General features: G+C 43.5%; 1 protein-coding gene across 2 annotated transcripts in view; it reads left to right on the forward strand.

The window, feature by feature from the left end:
• Window positions 1–22,816, forward strand: part of LOC124875128 (transformation/transcription domain-associated protein) — an 81,951-nt gene that overhangs the window by 46,806 nt on the left and 12,329 nt on the right. For both annotated transcript variants that reach the window (XM_047376996.1, XM_047376997.1), the window contains 10 exons: window positions 224–359; window positions 2,434–2,625; window positions 7,795–7,990; window positions 8,602–8,726; window positions 9,179–9,325; window positions 9,890–9,990; window positions 12,306–12,507; window positions 12,949–13,110; window positions 19,152–19,242; window positions 21,612–21,817. In XM_047376996.1, the coding sequence (XP_047232952.1) occupies window positions 224–359; window positions 2,434–2,625; window positions 7,795–7,990; window positions 8,602–8,726; window positions 9,179–9,325; window positions 9,890–9,990; window positions 12,306–12,507; window positions 12,949–13,110; window positions 19,152–19,242; window positions 21,612–21,817 (1,558 nt within the window). The remainder of the gene's footprint in view (window positions 1–223; window positions 360–2,433; window positions 2,626–7,794; window positions 7,991–8,601; window positions 8,727–9,178; window positions 9,326–9,889; window positions 9,991–12,305; window positions 12,508–12,948; window positions 13,111–19,151; window positions 19,243–21,611; window positions 21,818–22,816) is intronic.

Below are 22,816 nucleotides of genomic sequence, written 5' to 3' on the forward strand. Positions count from 1 at the left end.
AGAACAAAGTATTTAATGAGAATATTTCATTCATTCAGATCTAGGATGTGTTATTTGAGTCTTCCCTTTATTTTTTTGAGGAGTGTATATGCTTTTTATATTTGATACGGTGTTCTTTAAGCCTGTATATATTCTCAAACACAGAGGATACCTGGTAATATCGTGATAATAATTAAAAATCATCTTGCACCAGTTTTAATGTGTGCTTCATCTTTGTCTGCAGATGTTCCAAAGAACTGAACCAGTGGGAACCACTGACTGAATATGGGCAGTCTAAAGGCCACTCCAACCCATACTTGGTGCTTGAATGTGCTTGGAGGGTTTCTAATTGGAGTGCAATGAAGGATGCTTTGGTACAGGTGAGGAAAGGATCGTTGGTTTAAATCTCTGTGTCTCTGTTATGAGGAGGTGGTGAGAAAACTCCTAAAGCCCGGAGAACTTGTTCCTAACAGAGTCCCAGATGTAGTGGAGCCTGTGGGCTTCAACCCTGAGGACCAGAGTGACCTCACCAAGTGGTTTTTATTGCATCTCTAGTTTCTATATATATTGCTGTGTATTACACCCAGACTCTGTGTTAATGGGGAAGTATAATAACCTGATATCAGCGCTGTCCAGCCCCATCATAACCTGACACCCCCTGGGAGGGAGGATAAAAGGGGGCTGTAAAGCTGTGGAGGTGCGGTTCAGCTGCTATGGTCGTTAATTTAGTCGCCTCATGTTTCCTGAAGCAAAGTGTGGAGGGGTTGGGAGGCTCTGATAGTACCTGACGTATAACAAATAATCCTGTTTTCCTCTTTCAAGGAGACTTTGAACCAATCCATCGAGCTGCTTTGTCTTTAGGTGACATCTAATTAAAGTGTTTGGATGGCAACATCAGCTCCACTAAATCCCTTCCTTCCTGTTTCTGCTCGTTCCTCTTCTGCATATCCATTCCTCTCATTTCTTTTGTTCATCTCCAGCTTTGCTCCTGAATATTTTTTTCTGATATTAGCACCTCTATCTTCTTACCCATTGGCCCACATCTCTTTGTCCTGCGCTCCATAGCCCAGGTTGTAGCAGCTAATATTTATGACAGCTGTGTGCATGAATAATGACCTCAGCATCTGCTGCAGGGTGATTTGTTTTTACGGCAGAGGAGAGGAGCAAAGCCTGAAGTCCCCTGCCTGCCCACCGCTTGGAGGTGAAGTCCAAATGTCCCCGCTTTCAATTAAAGCGTGCAGTTGATAAGGGCGGTTCTGTCTCCAGGATATTCATCAAGCATCACCCCTGATACCTGCGCTTTGACTGACCACTGTAATTTTCTTCCAGGAACAAACACACCTGTGCTTTCAGCCCTCTGGTCTTCTTTGCTCTGTGAAGCAGAAGAAAACTCATACATGGACTTTCACAATAAAAATCTGTAAAGCGTTGCAGTCATAAGTATTCACACCCTCTGACTCAGAACCACCTCTCCAGCTGATTGTCATTATTATCTCTGAAAATCTACACACTGAAAGTTTCTCCATTCTTTGTTAAACATCTCATTCTGAGTCAGACTGGATGGACAGTGTCAATTGTATTTTTGGACTTGGGTCTGGACTTTGACTAGGCCATTCTAACACCTGGATATACTTTGATCTAAAGCATTGTAGCTGTGGGTGTATGTTCAGGCTAGTTGTCCGGCTGGAAGGTGAACCTTCACCCCAGTCTCAGGTCTTCTGCAGCTTCTACCAGTTTTTCTTCCAGAATGGTCTTGGATTTAGCTTCATCCATCTTCCCACTAGCTCTGACCAGCTTCCCTGTCCCTGATGAAGAAAAGCATCCCCACAGCATGATGCTGCCACCACTATTCTTCCCTGTTGGGATGATGTGTTCAAACTGAGCAGAGTTAGTGTTTCACCACATATTGTGTTTTGCATGCAGGCCAAAGAGTTCAGTTTTGATTTCGTCTGAGCAGGGCGTCTTGTTCAACATGCCTGCTGTGTCTCCTACATGGTTGCTGCAAACTGCAGCCAGGAGTTCCTCTGGATTTCTTTCAACTGTGGCTTTCTTCTTGCCACTCCTCCATTAAAATCAGATTGTTGCAGCTGTTCTGTGGACAGATTTCTCCCACCTAAGCTGTAGATCTCTGCAGCTCCTCCAGAGTTACCATGGGCCCCTTGGCTGCTTCTCTGATTAATGTTAGGTGACCTGTGAAGAAACTTGCTTGGACCTAATTGTTGAGGGTAACAAAATGGTGAGAATTTGTTTCATATTTTCCTACTATGTGTTGTAATGTGAAGTTCTGTGTCTGGATCCATATGCACGGCGCTGTGTGTGAGATCATTTACTCAAAGTCCGTTTCTGGTGATACCTTTTGATTCTAAATTATTAAAAACTGCTTTAAACTTCACGCCTTGTGCTCAGTTAATGATGACTGTTTTTTAAATATATGGAAACTCTTTTCTCTTCCAGGTGGAGCTGAGCTGTCCCAAGGAAATGGCCTGGAAGGTGAATATGCACCGTGGCTACCTGGCCATCTGCAACCCAGAGGAGCAGCAGCTCAACTTTATAGAGAGGCTGGTGGAGATGGCTTCAAGCCTGGCCATTCGTGAGTGGAGAAGACTGCCTCATATCGTGTCCCATGTGCACACGCCGCTGCTGCAGGTTAGCGTTCCTCTGTCGATTAGGCTCATTTATGTCAGACTGGAAGAAGGTAGTCAGTGTATTGTGATAAGAACTGAAGGAGATCCATATCCAGAGATCTTCAGTAGCTCTGAGACATGGTGGTGTTGAGCAACACTGATAACGACCCTCATCTTCCTCTCTTACTGCATTTTGTAATATTAAGATGGAAGAAAACCAATGAAAGAAGCCTTTAAGCCTCTTTAATTCCACTGAAGGAGATTACAGGTCCTTCTCAAAATATTAGCATATTGTGATAAAGTTCATTATTTTCCATAATGTAATGATGAAAATTTAACATTCATATATTTTAGATTCATTGCACACTAACTGAAATATTTCAGGTCTTTTATTGTCTTAATACGGATGATTTTGGCAAACAGCTCATGAAAACCCAAAATTCCTATCTCACAAAATTAGCATATTTCATCCGACCAATAAAAGAAAAGTGTTTTTAATACAAAAAACGTCAACCTTCAAATAATCATGTACAGTTATGCACTCAATACTTGGTCGGGAATCCTTTTGCAGAAATGACTGCTTCAATGCGGCGTGGCATGGAGGCAATCAGCCTGTGGCACTGCTGAGGTCTTATGGAGGCCCAGGATGCTTCGATAGCGGCCTTTAGCTCATCCAGAGTGTTGGGTCTTGAGTCTCTCAACGTTCTCTTCACAATATCCCACAGATTCTCTATGGGGTTCAGGTCAGGAGAGTTGGCAGGCCAATTGAGCACAGTGATACCATGGTCAGTAAACCATTTACCAGTGGTTTTGGCACTGTGAGCAGGTGCCAGGTCGTGCTGAAAAATGAAATCTTCATCTCCATAAAGCTTTTCAGCAGATGGAAGCATGAAGTGCTCCAAAATCTCCTGATAGCTAGCTGCATTGACCCTGCCCTTGATAAAACACAGTGGACCAACACCAGCAGCTGACATGGCACCCCAGACCATCACTGACTGTGGGTACTTGACACTGGACTTCTGGCATGTTGGCATTTCCTTCTCCCCAGTCTTCCTCCAGACTCTGGCACCTTGATTTCCGAATGACATGCAGAATTTGCTTTCATCCGAAAAAAGTACTTTGGACCACTGAGCAACAGTCCAGTGCTGCTTCTCTGTAGCCCAGGTCAGGCGCTTCTGCTGCTGTTTCTGGTTCAAAAGTGGCTTGACCTGGGGAATGCGGCACCTGTAGCCCATTTCCTGCACACGCCTGTGCACGGTGGCTCTGGATGTTTCTACTCCAGACTCAGTCCACTGCTTCCGCAGGTCCCCCAAGGTCTGGAATCGGCCCTTCTCCACAATCTTCCTCAGGGTCCGGTCACCTCTTCTCGTTGTGCAGCGTTTTCTGCCACACTTTTTCCTTCCCACAGACTTCCCACTGAGGTGCCTTGATACAGCACTCTGGGAACAGCCTATTCGTTCAGAAATGTCTTTCTGTGTCTTACCCTCTTGCTTGAGGGTGTCAATAGTGGCCTTCTGGACAGCAGTCAGGTCGGCAGTCTTACCCATGATTGGGGTTTTGAGTGATGAACCAGGCTGGGAGTTTTAAAGGCCTCAGGAATCTTTTGCAGGTGTTTAGAGTTAACTCGTTGATTCAGATGATTAGGTTCATAGCTCGTTTAGAGACCCTTTTAATGATATGCTAATTTTGTGAGATAGGAATTTTGGGTTTTCATGAGCTGTATGCCAACATTATCTGTATTAAGACAATAAAAGACCTGAAATATTTCAGTTAGTGTGCAATGAATCTAAAATATATGAATGTTAAATTTTCATCATGACATTATGGAAAATAATGAACTTTATCACAATATGCTAATATTTTGAGAAGGACCTGTACAACGGGCTGAGCAGAGATGGAAAAAAACCTAGTCCATGCAGCGAGGAGAGGAAATAGAGGGCTAGTTTAGAGTTTCTGTAATTACTTCCCTGCCATCAGATAGTGTTTGATTAAATACCTGCAGCAGAATACATTTATATGATGGATGGGACGGCCTGAATGAAGGTGAGAAGTGGACCATCAGCTGATATGAGCAGATAATTGGGAAAGAATATTCTACTGCCTAATTTATTTGGTTTTGAGAGGTTTGATTTCAGGTCAGGTGGGGGTGGAACGTCTATATTTACCTATACTGGGACTGTGTGTGTGTAATTGAATTATTTACCCAAACCAAGAGAAAAAAGCCATTAGTTTCTCCTCCCAGCCAGAAACCTGCTGTAAATCTTTATATCCCAACTTCAGCCCTCCATGAGTCCAGAGTCTGCACATACTGCACTGTTTGAATCAAGTTATCATCAAATCCCAACGATCAATGAATTATCACCCTCACTATCGATTACAGGGCTTGGCGTTAATATTGACTGATAGGTACTCATAATGGTATGATTGATTATATGTTCACACAGCTGCTCTGGGACAATCAATGAGGCTTCTTTTCAGGGAATGAGAAAGAAGCTCCTCACTTATCATTTTCACATCTCACTGCTTCGCCTCTCTGGGCTGCATTACAGCAGTTAGAGGCTGAAGTAAAGGTGGGAGGACATCATCTGCTCATATACCTTTCAGACTGATGTGGGTCGCATAAATTAGAGCTACTTGCAGCTAAAACTGGGCCTCCTCATCGTCATTTAGCCCCGGATAAGGGAAATCAAAATCAAATTGTGTCAGAAATAATGATATGATGGCTTTGAGCTGATGATTGTTTAGGTGTAGGTTTTCTTGAAGGTCATGTTTGTTCTAAGTTGACCAGTATGACTGATTTATTAGGTGGTTCTCTTATTGATCCTTAGGAATAACAGTTTTATTGTTGCTGTTTGTTTAGCCCATTTTATGATGTTTTCTCCATAGTATGACCCTGTAAGCTTTTACACTGGAACAGCAGTTACACAGGTTTCTCCAACAGAATAGAATAGAAATCTCCTTTATTGTCCCTCAAATTCAGGCACACCAGCAGCAAAGTTGTAGGCAAATGGAGACATGTAGATTTACACGAAGGTAAAAAAATATAAAAAACAAAAAGTACTAACTACAGAAGGGAAAAATTTATAACATAAGAAAAAAAATACTGTCCAGCTGAGTAGGCTGATTTAAAAAATGTACTACAGGTGTTGTACAATGAAAATGAAACACCTGGTTTTAGACCACAATAATTTATTAGTATGGTGTAGGGCCTCCTTTTGCAGCCAATACAGCATCAATTCATCTTGGGAATGACATATACAAGTCCTGCACAGTGGTCAGAGGGATTTTAAGCCATTCTTCTTGCAGGATAGTGGCCAGGTCACTACGTGATACTGGTGGAGGAAAACGTTTCCTGACTCGCTCCTCCAAAACACCCCAAAGTGGCTCAATAATATTTAGATCTGGTGACTGTGCAGGCCATGGGAGATGTTCAACTTCACTTTCATGTTCATCAAACCAATCTTTCACCAGTCTTGCTGTGTGTATTGGTGCATTGTCATCCTGATACACGGCACCACCTTCAGGATACAATGTTTGAACCATTGGATGCACATGGTCCTCAAGAATGGTTCGGTAGTCCTTGGCAGTGACGCACCCATCTAGCACAAGTATTGGGGTAAGGGAATGCCATGATATGGCAGCCCAAACCATCACTGATCCACCCCCATGCTTCAATCTGGGCATGCAACAGTCTGGGTGGTACGCTTCTTTGGGGCTTCTCCACACCGTAACTCTCCTGGATGTGGGGAAAACAGTAACGGTGGACTCATCAGAGAACAATACATGTTTCACATTGTCCACAGCCTAAGATTTGCGCTCCTTGCACCATTGAAACCAACGTTTGGCATTGGCATGAGTGACCAAAGGTTTGGCTATAGCAGCCCGGCCATGTATATTGACCCTGTGGAGCTCCTGATGGACAGTTCTGGTGGAAACAGGAGAGTTGAGGTGAACATTTAATTCTGTCGTGATTTGGGCAGCCGTGGTTTTATGTTTTTTGGATACAATCCGGGTTAGCACCCGAACATCCCTTTCAGACAGCTTCCTCTTGCGTCCACAGTTAATCCTGTTGGATGTGGTTCGTCCTTCTTGGTGGTATGCTGACATTACCCTGGATACCGTGGCTCTTGATACATCACAAAGACTTGCCACCCATAATGTTGTGTGCATTTCAATATTTTGAGCAAAACTGTGCTATTACCCTGGTAATTGAACCTTCACACTCTGCTCTTACTGGTGCAATGTGCAATCAATGAAGACTGGCTACCAGGCTGGTCCAATTTAGCCATGAAACCTCCCACACTAAAATGACAGGTGTTTCACTTTCATTGTCCAACCCCTGTATATGTGCATGCATGTTTGTGCATAAAAACAGCAGGGGGCGTAAATACTTACTGAGTCTGTTGGGAGCAGTGATGGTTATAAAGCTACTGGGAGAAAGGACCTGTGATAACGCTGCTCTGTGCACCTAGGATGCAGCAGTCCGTTTCTGAAGGAGCTCAGCTTCATGCCTGGGGTGGAGACGTTAAAACTCTGGTTGAATCTGGAGCTCAGCAAAGTTTTCCCATTATCACCACAGACCTGCTTTATTTGTCTGGGATTTAATGCGACAGACCAACACAGCGTAGTGAATAACTGTGGTTGGGGAGGAAATGATTCAGGGTTTTTAAATGATTTTACAAATAAAATGATGTTTATAATGTGATCAGCCCCTTTACTCTAATACCCCTGTAGAAAATTCCTAGTCAAGTTTAAACTGTGTTTTGTTGGGGCAGGGGTCCGTTTGGGTGTTTTAACTATACAACCTTTTATGATGGTGATTTTGGGTCATAGATAGAAGAGAAAAACAATGTTTGATACGAGAAGGCTTACAGTAAGTGAGCAGGCATCTGTGTTCAGCAGATGGACTCGGTGTGTGTAACGCTGTGCAAACAAGGTTGCAGGTTTAAATAACAGCTTTCATTTGTTTAGCTGCACGAACAGATTATTACCAGGATTAAAGTCAGATGGACATTAAATCCACATGAGAACCATTTCCTTCTGCTGGCTGTTTGTGTTCATTGTGTGCATAATGATAGGTCTGTTATTTTCATTTAAAGTCTGTTTAAAGTGAGCAGGAAGATGACTGAATGTTGTCTCAGAGATGCAAAACGAGCGAGAACTGCTTTTAATCCTCATCATCTGTCTCCAGGCGGCTCAGCAGATCATTGAGCTCCAGGAAGCAGCTCAGATTAATGCAGGGCTTCAGCCCACAAACCTGGGCCGCAGCACCAGCCTCCATGACATGAAGACAGTGGTGAAGACGTGGAGGAATCGACTGCCCATTGTTTCAGATGACCTCTCTCACTGGAGCAGCATATTCATGTGGCGCCAGCACCACTACCAAGGTGACAAATACTCTCAGGTTGATGTTTTCCTCCTTAATGTGACCCGCAGTAAGTGTAGCCAGGTTCTTCTGAGCCCAGCACATGTGCTGAAAGATGCCACGTTAACCTAGACACCTTCTCAGATGGCTGTTTGGGTTCTGTGAGTTGTAGGAAGGGGTCTTCTTTAAAAGGCCACGGTGTGAAGAACCGCCTCAGGGTGTCTGTGCATTTCCAAATGTCAGCTCTCTATGGCACAGAGGACATTACACACACACATCTCTGGTCAGTGCTCTGCTCTCTCCAGGAGTGACTTTGAAACCGTTCAGAGAGGCAGCCACTGCAAAATGTGATGTCTCAAGCAACTTGAGCTCCACGTGGCACTGAGGGCTAAAATAATGATGGTGTTGCTGGCAGCGGCACGCCAATAAAATCCACTTCATTTATACTCGACAGCCTTCAAACCTAAAGCGAAGTGGAATCTTAGTTGATGGAATCCATCTCCATGGTTCATTTGCTCTTCAATATGTCTGCCGTCCCCGGTGTCCTCCTGCGATCCTGGCAGCAGAACATCTTCGCTCTCTTTGTCATTGTAAGAAACGTCATCTTAATCACTGTTTTTCCTCCCTCTGCAGCTATAGTGACGGCATACGAGACCAACACACAACACGACCCGAACAACATCAACAACAACGCCATGCTGGGAGTTCATGCCTCAGCTTCTGCTATCATTCAGTATGGGAAGATCGCTCGTAAACAGGTACTGGTCCGAGTTCGAGGGACGCTTCATACATGCAGAAATCATCAGAGGTTTTTAGTTTTTAAAGGAATATTTCTGGTTTGTAACAAAAGAAAAGTGGGAAGCAGTTCATCTCTTACCCTCAGTAGATAACTGTTGTTGTCTTTAATTAGTATAAATCCAGATTAGCTGGACCCAGAGGCTAAGATAGTCCGAGAAGGACCAGAACCACACAGACTTCCATCTTCTTAAAACGGCTCTAGTCCCAAAGCCATCAGTGGAAAAGCAATGTTCTGAACCTTTTTAAATAGTTGTTCTTAGCATTTGTTCTTCATGGGAATATTATTAATGCCGCACCACCTCCAGCCTACTATGGTGAGATATTAACTGCTTCTAACATTTCATCAGAATCTCAAAAGGGTCCCTTTAAGTTGCTGTGGCATTGATGGGTCCATGTCGTGCTGGTTCCTCAGGGGTTGGTGAACGTGGCTCTGGACATTCTGAGTCGTATCCATACCATCCCCACGGTGCCCATTGTGGACTGCTTCCAGAAGATCAGGCAGCAGGTCAAGTGTTACCTGCAGCTGGCTGGTGTCATGGGCAAGAATGAATGCATGCAGGTAAGCATCTTCTAACATATGAGATGTTCAAATGACCAACATCACCTGCCAACGTTGGGAACAAGAACTATTTACACACATCCTGATAATACAGCATAATTACATAAATACATATATGTGTAATAATCAGTCTGTGTCCTGTGAATATGTCAGTGTTCAGCTCCCGCCTGCTGTGTTTCTTTGTGTGAAAGCGTAAGAAGGGGCTGGGATGGCTGTAGGTGACAGGTTATAGCAGAGAGACTTATAACTCAAGAGCCTGCTCTTAAGCCCACAGAGTGCTCTGATTAATAGAGGCTGTTCAGCACTCCACAAGTCATTAAAAGTGCCAGTAGACATTGTTCCTTCCCTTCTCTGGTTCTCTGCGTTTCCTCCCTGTGCTTCACGTCGTTTGTCACAGCGGTACATAGAGACACCTAATCAGAGACTCACCGTAATGGAAGTTTAGCTTCTTTGTTACTTCTTAATGAACAGTGAGCTGTTTGGTTCTGGTGTGTTATCTAAAACAGAAAAATGTGATTTCTCTCTGAAACTTTTCTGAAAGTTCTCCTCATCTTCATTTCTTAGGGTTTAGAGGTGATCGAGTCGACCAACCTGAAGTATTTCACCAAGGAGATGACTGCTGAGTTCTACGCTCTCAAGGGCATGTTCTTGGCTCAAATCAACAAGTATGTCCTCCTGCTGTTCTGCTAATACCCGTTTCTATTGTACTCATTTACCCAGAACCGCTCCTGTCTGCATGAGTGCTGCTGTGTCGAGCAGACAAATCATACAGCAAAGAGGTCCACCACAACCACTCTGCAGCCTGTTAATCTGTTAGCTTTCGGTGGCACAGCAGCAGGACCTGTTGCTGTTTATAACACAACATTCTGGCCTGCACGCTGAGAGGAAATGGCAACAGACATCAAAACAATAAAAATCACAGCGATAACAATGTAAAACATCAATAAAACAGTGAAACTTTGTGTACCGATCCCTACATCCTGTCCATCTGCAAGAGAGTTTTTCCTCTCTATAAGGTTTCCTTTGGAAGGGGTAACCTGGTGTTCAGTTGACAATAATAAACTGTGATTGATGTCCCAGCAGTTATATTCTGAAAAAGAAGTAAAATCCCTCCAAACTGACAACTATAACAGATGTTTATTAAATGAAGCTGGAGATCTTCCAGAAGAGCACTGCACACATACTGTGCCTTCTTTCAGACTTAAAATCTGTTGCTAAAATCTGTTGTGACTGTTTTTATCTGTGTTATCTGAGCATAAACACTGTTACACCGACAGTCAACAGATTGAACCACTAGATGAACTTTAGTTGAAGCGTTTACTCCCTTAGTCGCCTCAGATGGGCAGAAACTGCAAGTCTGTGGTTGAAAAAACTGTTATCCGAAGATATAAACAGAGACGTTTCTACTGAGATGAAGTTCAACCAGTCTTCTAATGACTCCAGAAAACTACCGTTGCTCCGGGAGAAGGTTCCTACTTTAGTTCTGAAGTGTGCTGCTGCTTCAACTTTCCTGTTTTTACCAGGAGTCTCGTCCTGGTTGCTCCAGCAAACCATAAGGTGGGTCAAGTTGCCTTAGAGTGTCAGGCCAGATTTGTTCTGTCAAAGAGGGAAACAAGGATGTCCTGATGTTTACAGGAAGGTTTTTAAGAAATACCAAACATTTAAAAATAATATTTAATGTTATAGAGCCAGTATCTTCTTCTGACTGCAGGGTTCTTTGCTTCATAACAGCTGCTGTCTGTATGCAGATCCAGACTCATACTTCCCCTCCCCCACACGTTGCCATCATCTTTGACATGACATGGGGTCCTCAGGGGTAAAAGACAGATTGAGGCAGGCTTATTAAATGTATATGCAGCTCAATAATTAACTGGAGGCAATTTACTGGAATCTTTGGGATCAGCAGAACTTGCCTCCACCTCAGTAGGGTTTATTGCAATCATTAAGTTTCCTCCACACCGGGGGAGAAATAACAGCAGAGTGGTTAGAGTGTGTGTGTGTGTGTGTGTGTATTCTGGGATCTTTCAATTAAACGGGTGTCAGTCTGTTGGGCCTGTTGAGCCAGGTAGTGGAAACTGTTAATGTACTTGGGTTAGGGTTGCAAAGAGGCTGAGGAGAGCCCATTAAGTAATACTGGAGGTTCTGAATCCCAAAGCAATCAGGCTCCCATTTTTAATCTCATGCCAAAATGCCTCCCATTACACCAGATTTTAATTGATTGGTTTGGGAGACATTCAGCTGTTAGGAAGTTTGGAAGCACTCCTAAAATACTGTAATTCAGGAGGACTTTTCTTCACCGGGCCTGTCTCCTTGTTCTGACTGGAGGATGTCAGTGTCGTGGTGCCTCATGTGGTTTGTTTATTAATCAGGGGCTGAACTGAGTGCCAGCATGTAGCTAGAAGTCGCCCAGTGTTGTGAGAACAGCTGATGGTTCAGAATATTTTTCCCAGTCAGCAGAAATGTGCGCTGAAAACCTGGTTCTGCTGACAGATTTCACCTTTCTGTTGCTTTCTGCCAGATATTCAGCCGCTTCTAACATTATTGTGCCTGAATGCTCAGTTGTTTATTGAAATACAACCTGAAAATAATCCTAATTAGCAATGTTGTTTCTTTAGATTTTATAGTTAGTGTCTGTGTTTTTGCATATGAGTAAGGAGACTTTTGTCTCTCTGTATAATCAGAAGATCAATAATAGAACATGGTTTGATTCAGACCTTTTATTATTATAACAGAATAAAATGTAATAAATCACGCAGGGTTAAAGCAGGATGCTGTCAGGGAACATCCTAATAATCCATGCAGGTCTTTATTTCAAGCAGAAAATAAAGCAAACGAAGTTCAAACTACTGTTTCCAGTCTGTTCTCCATCCTGTAAAAAGTTTAAAATAACAGCCGCTGCCTGCTAGGCCTCATCTATATTTACTGCCTGGTGTCCTGTATGCTCCGTTCCTCTCTGACACTCCTTACTTCCTTCTTGTAGGTCCGAGGAGGCCAATAAGGCCTTTTCAGCAGCTGTGCAGATGCACGATGTCCTGGTGAAAGCCTGGGCCATGTGGGGAGATTACCTGGAGAACATTTTTGTCAAAGATCGTCAGCTCCACTTGGGAGTCTCCGCCATCACCTGTTACCTGCACGCCTGCCGCCACCAGAACGAGAGCAAGTCTCGCAAGTACCTGGCAAAGGTGACTAATGGAGGTGGTGAGAAGGAGGAGGATGTAGACAGAAGGTGAAGATGTCGTGTGTCTGAATATGGATGTTGGTGATGTAACCAATGGCCTCCATCATGTCTTACTGGAAATTCCCCAGTTTCTTGACCTAATCTTGCTCATAAATTATTGATGCTGCTGACACTCTGCAAACTACGAGACCAGACCAGTAATTGGATCGATTCCAGTCCAGCAGTTCACACAGCAGATCGCTTCCCATAATAGATCCATACCAAGTCAAGGCCATCGTTGGCACCAGGGGTTAACACACTAACCGGCTCCCCTGACCGGGAAACATGGTGCCAACATCTCTACCTTAGGGACACGTTCTTCTCTGACCATCATCTAACCTTCTGACATGAACATATCTGAACCAAGGCAGTTCCTTTCTCACATTTCTTGCCTTGCCTTTTGCAGGTTCTTTGGCTACTCAGCTTTGATGACAAGAACACACTAGCTGATGCTGTGGACAAATACTGCATTGGAGTTCCACCCATCCAGTGGCTGGCCTGGATACCTCAGCTTCTAACCTGCTTGGTCGGGTCAGAGGGCAAACCTCTGCTGAACCTTATCAGCCAGGTAAGACCTAAATCCAGATTATGTTCCTCATGTGTTGTCACAGACATCAGAGCCTTGTCACATCTTCTGATCTTGCACCAATGACTGGATTTCACATATTAATCATTTCTTCTTTAGGCAGCACATCTGGTTGCTGTGGAAGCGTTAGTCCTCATCCACGTCTCTCTAATCAAGATGAATTTGCTGCATTTAAACCAAAGTGGTCTCTCTCTCCTGCTTTCTATTTAACAAATTAACCATTCAGTTTCTTTCACTGTCCTTTTTACCGCAATTTATAGGCTTTCACTGCTCTCTGGTGAATTGGCTTTTAAATGATTTGTTCAAGAAATGATTATAAAGTTAATATTGCGCGCATCCGCACTGCGGGAACAGAGCTAGTAATTAAAGCGAGGACTAATTTGCTTTGCCTAATGGAGTATTATTTCCGCACAATTTGAAGAGGGTGATCTTCAAAGAGCAGCTTGGATGACAAACAGCCTTCCTCTCAGCAGAGCTGGAATATTTCTAAAAGGGTTTAGAAAGACTGGGGGATGATCAGTGGGAGACAAGAAGAAGACGAGAAGGATCGATGTGGAGTAGATGTCGTCCCTCCTCAGCTGGGATCTCAGCTTACATGTTTCTGTTTGTCTTTGCTTTTTATATCATTTCTAAGAGGCCCATCCGGCATTGACTCATGTGTTCATTGTCACCTCTATGAACACATGAGCAGCGTTGTTGCCTTGTATGGATGCTGGGACAAGAGCACAGCTTCATGCACAGTGAGGAGGGCGATAGCTGGATCAGGGTATTGTGTGGTGTGATGACGATGGTCATGTTGACCAGAAGTGTTTAAAAACGAATCGCTGATTCTAGATCAATAGATCTGACCCTACAGCACTGCATACATTCAGATCCCCAAAAACACGATAAAACTGACCCAGTATTTTAAGTATTAGGCTACTTGAGGGTACTACTTACATTCAGAAAAACCTGCTAATCAACACACAATAATTCTATTTAATTCTGTTTTTTAACATATTGATATTTACTGAAGTTCTCACAGAACCAGCAGTGGAACACAGGAACCCGAGCCTTAGTTTCTGGTGTTGGAAAACATAATCGGTGTTTATCATTATCTTTTTATTGTGATAAAAACATAATAATAATAATAATCAACCCATCTGTAATAATCTCTCCAGAAAACATGCAGCAGCTATGCAGTTTGGTTCTTGGATCAGATGCAGGTTCCTTTATTTCTATAAAGGAAATAATGCAACAGAAGGAATATCCTTGTTTCCCTCTATGGTAGAACAAATCTGGCTTGACACTCTAGGGCAACCTGACCCACTTTATGGTTTGTTGGAGCTACCAGGATGGGACTCACTGGAAACAGTGAGAGCTAAAAGGCTGTTCATTTAACTGCTTTTGTGTTTCCTTCATGCTGATTCAGAGACAAACTTTTAAACATTAAATGACTAAAACAAAACACCTGAGCTGCACCCATGAAGCTGCCAATTTTGAGGATTTGTTTGAATTAAACCTTTAAAAGGTCAATGAAACACTTGCTTAGAATAACCGGCTAAAAATAAGAACCCTAACCTGGCATTTAATCAGCTTGTTTACCTGGTATCAGCTAGCTGAGTGGATGTTGGCTCCTCCCAGTCGTCCTTTAACACCTGAAGGGTAAAGGGTTGACACCTTTTCCTCCATGTAAAGAGTAAAATGCTTTCTGATTCATGACATTCTTTATCTCTGCTGCTCGTCTGAATTATTTAGAGTGTCTCTGCGGCGGTGGGGTGTTTAAAAAACGTATGTTGAAATATTGATGAAGGTGAAGAGAGAAGCGCCTGGGGGCAGGCGGGGAGATGAATCAGACGTTAGCTGAGAATCTCAGCACCTCCACCTTGTCTACCTCGCGCCCTCTTCCCCTCAGTTTACCTCGTCTTCGATAAAATAAGACATCTCTTATCTTCCCATTAGCGTGATGATCTCTGGTGCCTCCTCTTCCTCTCTGCCTCCTCTTCCTCTTGCATCATTAATGAAGCTGTTAGCTGCCACTTAAAACTGCCTTACCTTCACCTCCAAAGTGTATTTTTTTATTTGAAATCTCTGCCTCTTCTCTTGCTTTAAAACGCTGAGGAGACATTAAGGAAACACATATTTACTACCTGGAGTAAACGAGGTTATTAGAAACAGAAAATCCTTTCCAAACTTTCTGTCTGAATGATTCATTACGAACAAGGTTGTCGGTGACATGTTGCAACTTGGACACACTAGTTCCTGGTGTCTGATGAGGTCTTCATGACCTGAAGGTTTCACCTGGACAACCTTAGAGTCACTAATCTTTTGGTTAACTATGGGTCTTTGTCATGGATGGATGGATGGACGGAGGATGGATGGATGGACGGATGGACGGATGATGGATGGATGGACGGATGGATGGATGATGGATGGACGGATGGATGGATGGATGGATGGATGGACGGATGGATGGATGATGGATGGACGGATGGATGGATGGATGGACGGATGATGGATGGATGGATGGACGGATGGATGGATGATGGATGGATAAACAGATGAAAGGATAAACAGATGGATGGATGGACGGACGGACGGACGGATAAACAGATGGATGGATGATGGATGGATGGATGGATAAACAGATGGATGTTGGATGGATGGATGGATGGATGGATAAACAGATGGATGAATGATGGATGGATGGATAAACAAATGGAAGGATAAACGGATGGATGGATGGATGTTGGATGGATGGATAAACAGATGGAAGGATAAACGGATGGATGGATGGATGTTGGATGGATGGATAAACAGATGGATTGATGTTGGATGGATGGATAAACAGATGGATGGATGATGGATGAATGGATGATGGATGGATGATGGACAGATGGATGGACGGACGGATGGATGGATGATAGATGGATGATGGATGGACGGATGATGGATGGATGGACGGACGGATGGATGGATGGATAAACAGATGGATGGATGGATAAACAGATGGATGGATAAACAGATGGATGGATGGATGGATAAACAGATGGATGGATAAACAGATGGATGGATGGATGATGGGTGGATGGATGGATGGATAAACAGATGGATGGATGATGGATGGATGGATAAACAGATGGATGGATGATGGATGGATAAACAGATGGATGGATGGATGTTGGATGGATGGATGGATAAACAGATGGATGGATGATGGATGGATGGATAAACAAATGGAAGGATAAACGGATGGATGGATGGATGGATAAACAGATTGATGGATGGATGGATAAACAGATGGATGGATGTTGGATGGATGGATAAACAGATGGATGGATGGATGGATGATGGACAGATGGATGGACGGACGGATGGATGGATGATAGATGGATGATGGATGGACGGACGGATGATGGATGGATGGACGGACGGATGGATGGATGTTGGACGGACGGACGGATGGATGGATGGATAAACAGATGGATGGATGGATGGATAAACAGATGGATGGATAAACAGATGGATGGGTGGATGATGGATGGATGGATGGATGGATAAACAGATGGATGGATGATGGATGGATGGATAAACAGATGGATGGATGGATGGATGGATAAACAGATGGATGGATGATGGATGGATGGATAAACAGATGGATGGATGATGGATGGATGGATAAACAGATGGATGGATGGATGGATGATGGATGGATGGATGGATGGATAAACAGATGGATGGATGGATGGATGGATAAACAGATGGATGGATGGATGGATGTTGGATGGATGGATAAACAGATGGAAGGATAAACGGATGGAAGGATAAATGGATGGATGGATGGATAAACAGATGGAAGGATAAATGGATGGATGGATGGATAAACAAATGGAAGGATAAACGGATGGATGGATGGATGTTGGATGGATGGATAAACAGATGGATGGATGTTGGATGGATGGATAAACAGATGGATGGATGGATGTTGGATGGATGGATGGATGGATGTTGGATGGAAGGATAAACAGATGGATGGATGGATGAATGGATGTTGGATGGATGGATAAACAGATGGATGGATGGATGTTGGATGGATGGATGGATGTTGGATGGAAGGATAAACGGATGGATGGATGGATGGATGTTGGATGGAAGGATAAACAGATGGATGGATGGATGGATGGAAGGATAAACAGATGGATGGATGGATGTTGGATGGAAGGATAAACAGATGGATGGATGGATGAATGGATGTTGGATGGATGGATAAACAGATGGATGGATGGATGTTGGATGGATGGATGGATGGATGGATGTTGGATGGAAGGATAAACAGATGGATGGATGGATGTTGGATGGATGGATGGATGTTGGATGGAAGGATAAACAGATGGATGGATGGATGTTGGATGGATGGATGTTGGATGGAAGGATAAACAGATGGATGGATGGATGTTGGATGGATGGATGTTGGATGGATGGATGGATGTTGGATGGAAGGATAAACAGATGGATGGATGGATGTTGGATGGATGGATGTTGGATGGAAGGATAAACAGATGGATGGATGGATGTTGGATGGATGGATAAACAGATGGATGGATGGATGTTGGATGGAAGGATGGATGTTGGATGGAAGGATAAACAGATGGATGGATGGATGTTGGATGGATGGATGTTGGATGGATGGATGTTGGATGGATGGATAAACAGATGGATGGATGGATGTTGGATGGATGGATGGATGGATGGATGTTGGATGGAAGGATAAACAGATGGATGGATGGATGTTGGATGGATGGATGTTGGATGGATGGATAAACAGATGGATGGATGGATGTTGGATGGATGGATGGATGGATGGATGTTGGATGGAAGGATAAACAGATGGATGGATGGATGTTGGATGGATGGATGGATGTTGGATGGAAGGATAAACAGATGGATGGATGGATGTTGGATGGATGGATGTTGGATGGAAGGATAAACAGATGGATGGATGGATGTTGGATGGATGGATGTTGGATGGATGGATGGATGTTGGATGGAAGGATAAACAGATGGATGGATGGATGTTGGATGGATGGATGTTGGATGGAAGGATAAACAGATGGATGGATGGATGTTGGATGGATGGATAAACAGATGGATGGATGGATGTTGGATGGAAGGATGGATGTTGGATGGAAGGATAAACAGATGGATGGATGGATGTTGGATGGATGGATGTTGGATGGATGGATGTTGGATGGATGGATAAACAGATGGATGGATGGATGTTGGATGGATGGATGGATGTTGGATGGATGGATGTTGGATGGATGGATGTTGGATGGATGGATAAACAGATGGATGGAAGGATAAACAGATGGATGGATGGATGTTGGATGGATGGATAAACAGATGGATGGATGGATGTTGGATGGATGGATGGATGGATGGATGTTGGATGGAAGGATAAACAGATGGATGGATGGATGTTGGATGGATGGATGTTGGATGGATGGATGTTGGATGGATGGATAAACAGATGGGGTGATGGCTGATTAATTTACCCCTAAAAGTGTTTCCAGTGAAACGGTGCTGCTGGTAACTCCATGCTGACCTTTGACCTCTTCCTCACACATTTCTACATTATAGAGCAGCCAGGTCTGAATCCATCTGATGCTTCTGATATCAAAGGCTCCGCCTCCTCTAACTTTGAGCTGATTTCCTGGTTGAAGCTCCTCTTTCCCCACCTCAACCCTTCCAGTGCCCTCTGGGACTTTTCTTGAAGTCGGTTTCATCATCAGTCACATTTAGTTTTGTAACTGAGTCCTGACATGCTTTTAACTCCTGAATCTTCTTCTGACACAGAGCTCTGTGGTTGTATTGGGATCATCACACACACACACACACACACACACACACAGCATATTTTTCCATCTCTGCCTGTCTATCTTCATCAGCCCCTCCTCCACCTCTGTTTGCCTCCTTTCTTTCTCCTTTTGGGGTCCTGAGGGGAGTCTTTGAAATGTGATCTTTGACCCCCTTTTATCTGCTAGGTGGGACGAGTGTATCCGCAGGCTGTGTACTTCCCGATCCGGACCCTTTACCTGACGCTGAAGATCGAGCAGAGGGAGCGCTACAAAAGTGGTAAGTCAATACGGTCTGTTGTATATCTGGACTTCAATAAGAACCGTTCTGGTTTGTGTTTCTTTTGTTTTTTCTCTATTATATCTACAGAACCTCCCAAAAGTATTGACACCCCTAAACCAGTTTTCTGTTAAAGCAACAAACTTCATGTATTTTACTGGGCTTTTATGTGTCAAATCAACACAAATGGGGCAGAATTATTGAGTAGAATTTGTATGCGCTCCCCTTTACTCATATACCCCCAAATAAACTGGTGGGCAACCAGCTGCCTTCAGGTCTTTAATCGCGTCCACCTGTGTTTGATCTACAGTGCCTTGTGAAAGTATTCAGCCCCCTTGAACTTTTCAACCTCTTGCCACATTTCAGGCTTCAAACATAAAGATATAAAATTAAAATTTTCTGTGAAGAATCAACAACAACTGGGACACAATCTTGAAGAGGAATGAAATTTATTGGATGTGTCAAACGTTTTTAACAAATCAAAAACTAAAAGTGGGGCGTGTAATATTATTCAGCCCCCTTGCATTAATACTTTGTAGCTCCACCCTTTGCTGCAATTACAGCTGCAAGTCTCTTGGAGTTTGTTTCTATCAGTTTTCACATCAAGAGACTGAAATTCTTGCTCATTCTTCCTTGTAAAACAGCTGGAGCTCAGTGAGGTTGGATGGAGAGCGTTCATGAACAGTAGTCTTCAGCTCTTTCTACAGATTCTCCATTGGATTCAGGTCTGGACTTTGACTAGGCCATTCCAACACCTGGATACGTTTATTTGTGAACCATTTCATTGTAGATTTGGCTTTATGTTTTGGATCATTGTCTTGTTGGAAGATAAATCTCTGTCCCAGTCTCAGGTCTCTTGCAGACTCCAACAGGTTTTCTTCCAGAATGGTCCTGTATTTGGACCCATCCATCTTCCCATCAATTTTGACCATCTTCTCTGTCCCTGCTGATGAAAAGCAGGCCCAAACCATGATGCTGCCACCACCATGTTTGACAGTGGGGATGGTGTGTTCAGGGTGATGAGCTGTGTTGTTTTTACACCAAACATATCATTTTGCATTGTGACCAAACAGTTTGATTTTGGTTTCATCTGACCAGAGCACCTTCTTCCACATGTTTGGTGTGTCTCCCAGGTGGCTTGTGGCAAACTTTAAATGATACTTTTTATGGATATCTTTGAGAAATGGCTTTCTTCTTGACACTCTTCCATAAAGGCCAGATTTGTGCAGAGTACGACTGATTGTTGTCCTATGGACAGACTCTCCCACCTCAGCTGTAGATCTCTGCAGTTCATCCAGAGTGATCATGGACCTCTTGGCTGCATCTCTGATCAGTCTTCTCCTTGTTCCAGATGAAAGTTTAGAGGAACGGCCGGGTCTTGGTAGATTTGCAGTGGTCTGATACTCCTTCCATTTCAGTATGATTGCTTGCACAGAGCTCCTTGGGATGTTTAAAGCTTGGGAAATCTTTTTGTATCCAAATCCAGCTTTAAACTTCTCCACAACAGTATCTCTGACCTGCCTGGTGTGTTCCTTGGTCTTCATGATGCTCTCTGCGCTTTGAACAGAACCCTGAGACTATCACAGAGTAGGTGCATTTATACGGAGACTTGATTACACACAGGTGGATTATATTTATCATCATCAGTCATTTGGGACAACATTGGATCATTCAGAGATCCTCACTGAACTTCTGGACTCAGTTTGCTGCACTGAAAGTAAAAGGGGCTGAATAATATTGAACGCCCCACTTTTCAGTTTTTTATTTATTAAAAAGGTTTGACACATCCAATAAATTTCATTCCTCTTCATGATTGTGTCCCACTTGTTGTTGATTCTTCACAAAATATTAGAATTTTATATCTTTATGTTTGAGAATTTGTATACAGACTGGAAAACCGATGTTCTCCATCCAGTCTGACGGGGTTTGACCTGCTTTGGAAAGGAGAAAACGTAGGTCTCTACAGATGATTAGGACAAACCACTTCAACACGGCTCTGACTGCATTGGAAGGCGGTTCAGCTAAGAATCGGATCAGCGAGACCGAGAACAAATTTACACTTCATTTTGAGGATTTTAAATCAATTTTAAACTTAAACAAATCCAAAGCCTGGATCAGTTTCCTTCCACTTCATGCATTCATAAAACTCTGTGTTTATGTGTCAAATAAAGTCCTGATCAAATTCAAGGATGTTCTTTGTTCTAATGAGACAGAAGGCAGCAAATTAAATAAAGATGTAGAACTTGGAGTATTTCCGTGTTCCTGCTACAGCAGAGAGAAGTTAGGAGACAAATTGATGAATTTCTTCTATTTCTACTATTTAGCGTGTTTCTGTTCAACTTCCTGCTTCCTGGTCCCTTTGCCCTTAGATTCTTCTGGCCAGCAGCAGCCCAGTTCTGTGGGGACCCAGCCTCACTCAGGGGGGTCTGACCCGGGACCCATTCGGGCCACCGCCCCGATGTGGCGCTGCAGTCGAATCATGCACATGCAACGAGAGCTGCACCCGACCCTGCTCTCCTCCCTGGAGGGTATCGTGGACCAGATGGTGTGGTTCAGAGAGAATTGGCATGAAGAGGTGAGAAGAAGGCCTTGAAGCTGTTTTCAGCTTAAAGAAGGTTGAGATCAACTTACCTGCATTCATTTTTAATATTTTTAACTGAAAATTCACAGAACAATTGTTTGAAGCTCATTTTGTGTATAATATTTTCCACTACCCAGACGGGGAAGCACCCACAGTATAATTGGCAGATAGGTTTAGCTGCTCTGGGCACCTTCCATGACCTACAACTGCGATATGTGTGATGTTGAGGAGGAGGAGGAGGAGGAAGGACTGAGAGAGCGTGAGCGTGTAGGATGGGCTGGAGGTTTATGGCTGGAAGTTTGCTGCTATGTGTTTGTATCTGCGTGATTACTTGTGATGATTTGACAGCAGCTGCTGCAGGAACTCTGAATGTGGGAGATGTTGGTTCTTCTGCTCCTCCTGAGTCTGGATAGGTTTAATTCAATTCATTCATTCATCCATTCATCTTCTATACCGCTTCTTCCATAGTGGGTCACGGAGGAGCTGGTGCCTATCTCCAGCAGTCTATGGGCGAGAGGAGAGGTCCACTCTGGATGGGTCGTCCTGCGACGGATTCACGATTTTTGAATAATTTAATTCAAAAATACTTTATTAATCCCAAAGGGAAATTAAATGTTGTTATAGCTCATATCATGAAGGTTTCTTCAAAGAGTCGTTGTAGATGCTGATGGCTGTGGGCAGGAAGGATCTCCTGTAGCGCTCCGTCTTACAGCAGATCTGAAGAAGCCTCTGACTGAAGACACTCTGTTGTTGTAGGACAGTTTGATGAAGAGGATGCTCAGGGTTCTCCATGATGTTCTTCATTTTATGAAGAATCCACGATGAAGAGTCCACAATGACCTCCAGAGGTTCCAGAGGAGTCTCCAGAACAGAACCAGCCTTTTTTATCAGCTTGTTGAGCTTTTTTAAGTCCCTGGTTCTGATGCTGCTTCCCCAGCAGATGATGGTAGAAGAGATCACACTTTCCACAACAGACTTATAGAAGATCTGCAG

This window comes from Girardinichthys multiradiatus, chromosome 10 (genome assembly GCF_021462225.1).
Source record: "Girardinichthys multiradiatus isolate DD_20200921_A chromosome 10, DD_fGirMul_XY1, whole genome shotgun sequence".
NCBI lineage: Eukaryota > Metazoa > Chordata > Actinopteri > Cyprinodontiformes > Goodeidae > Girardinichthys > Girardinichthys multiradiatus.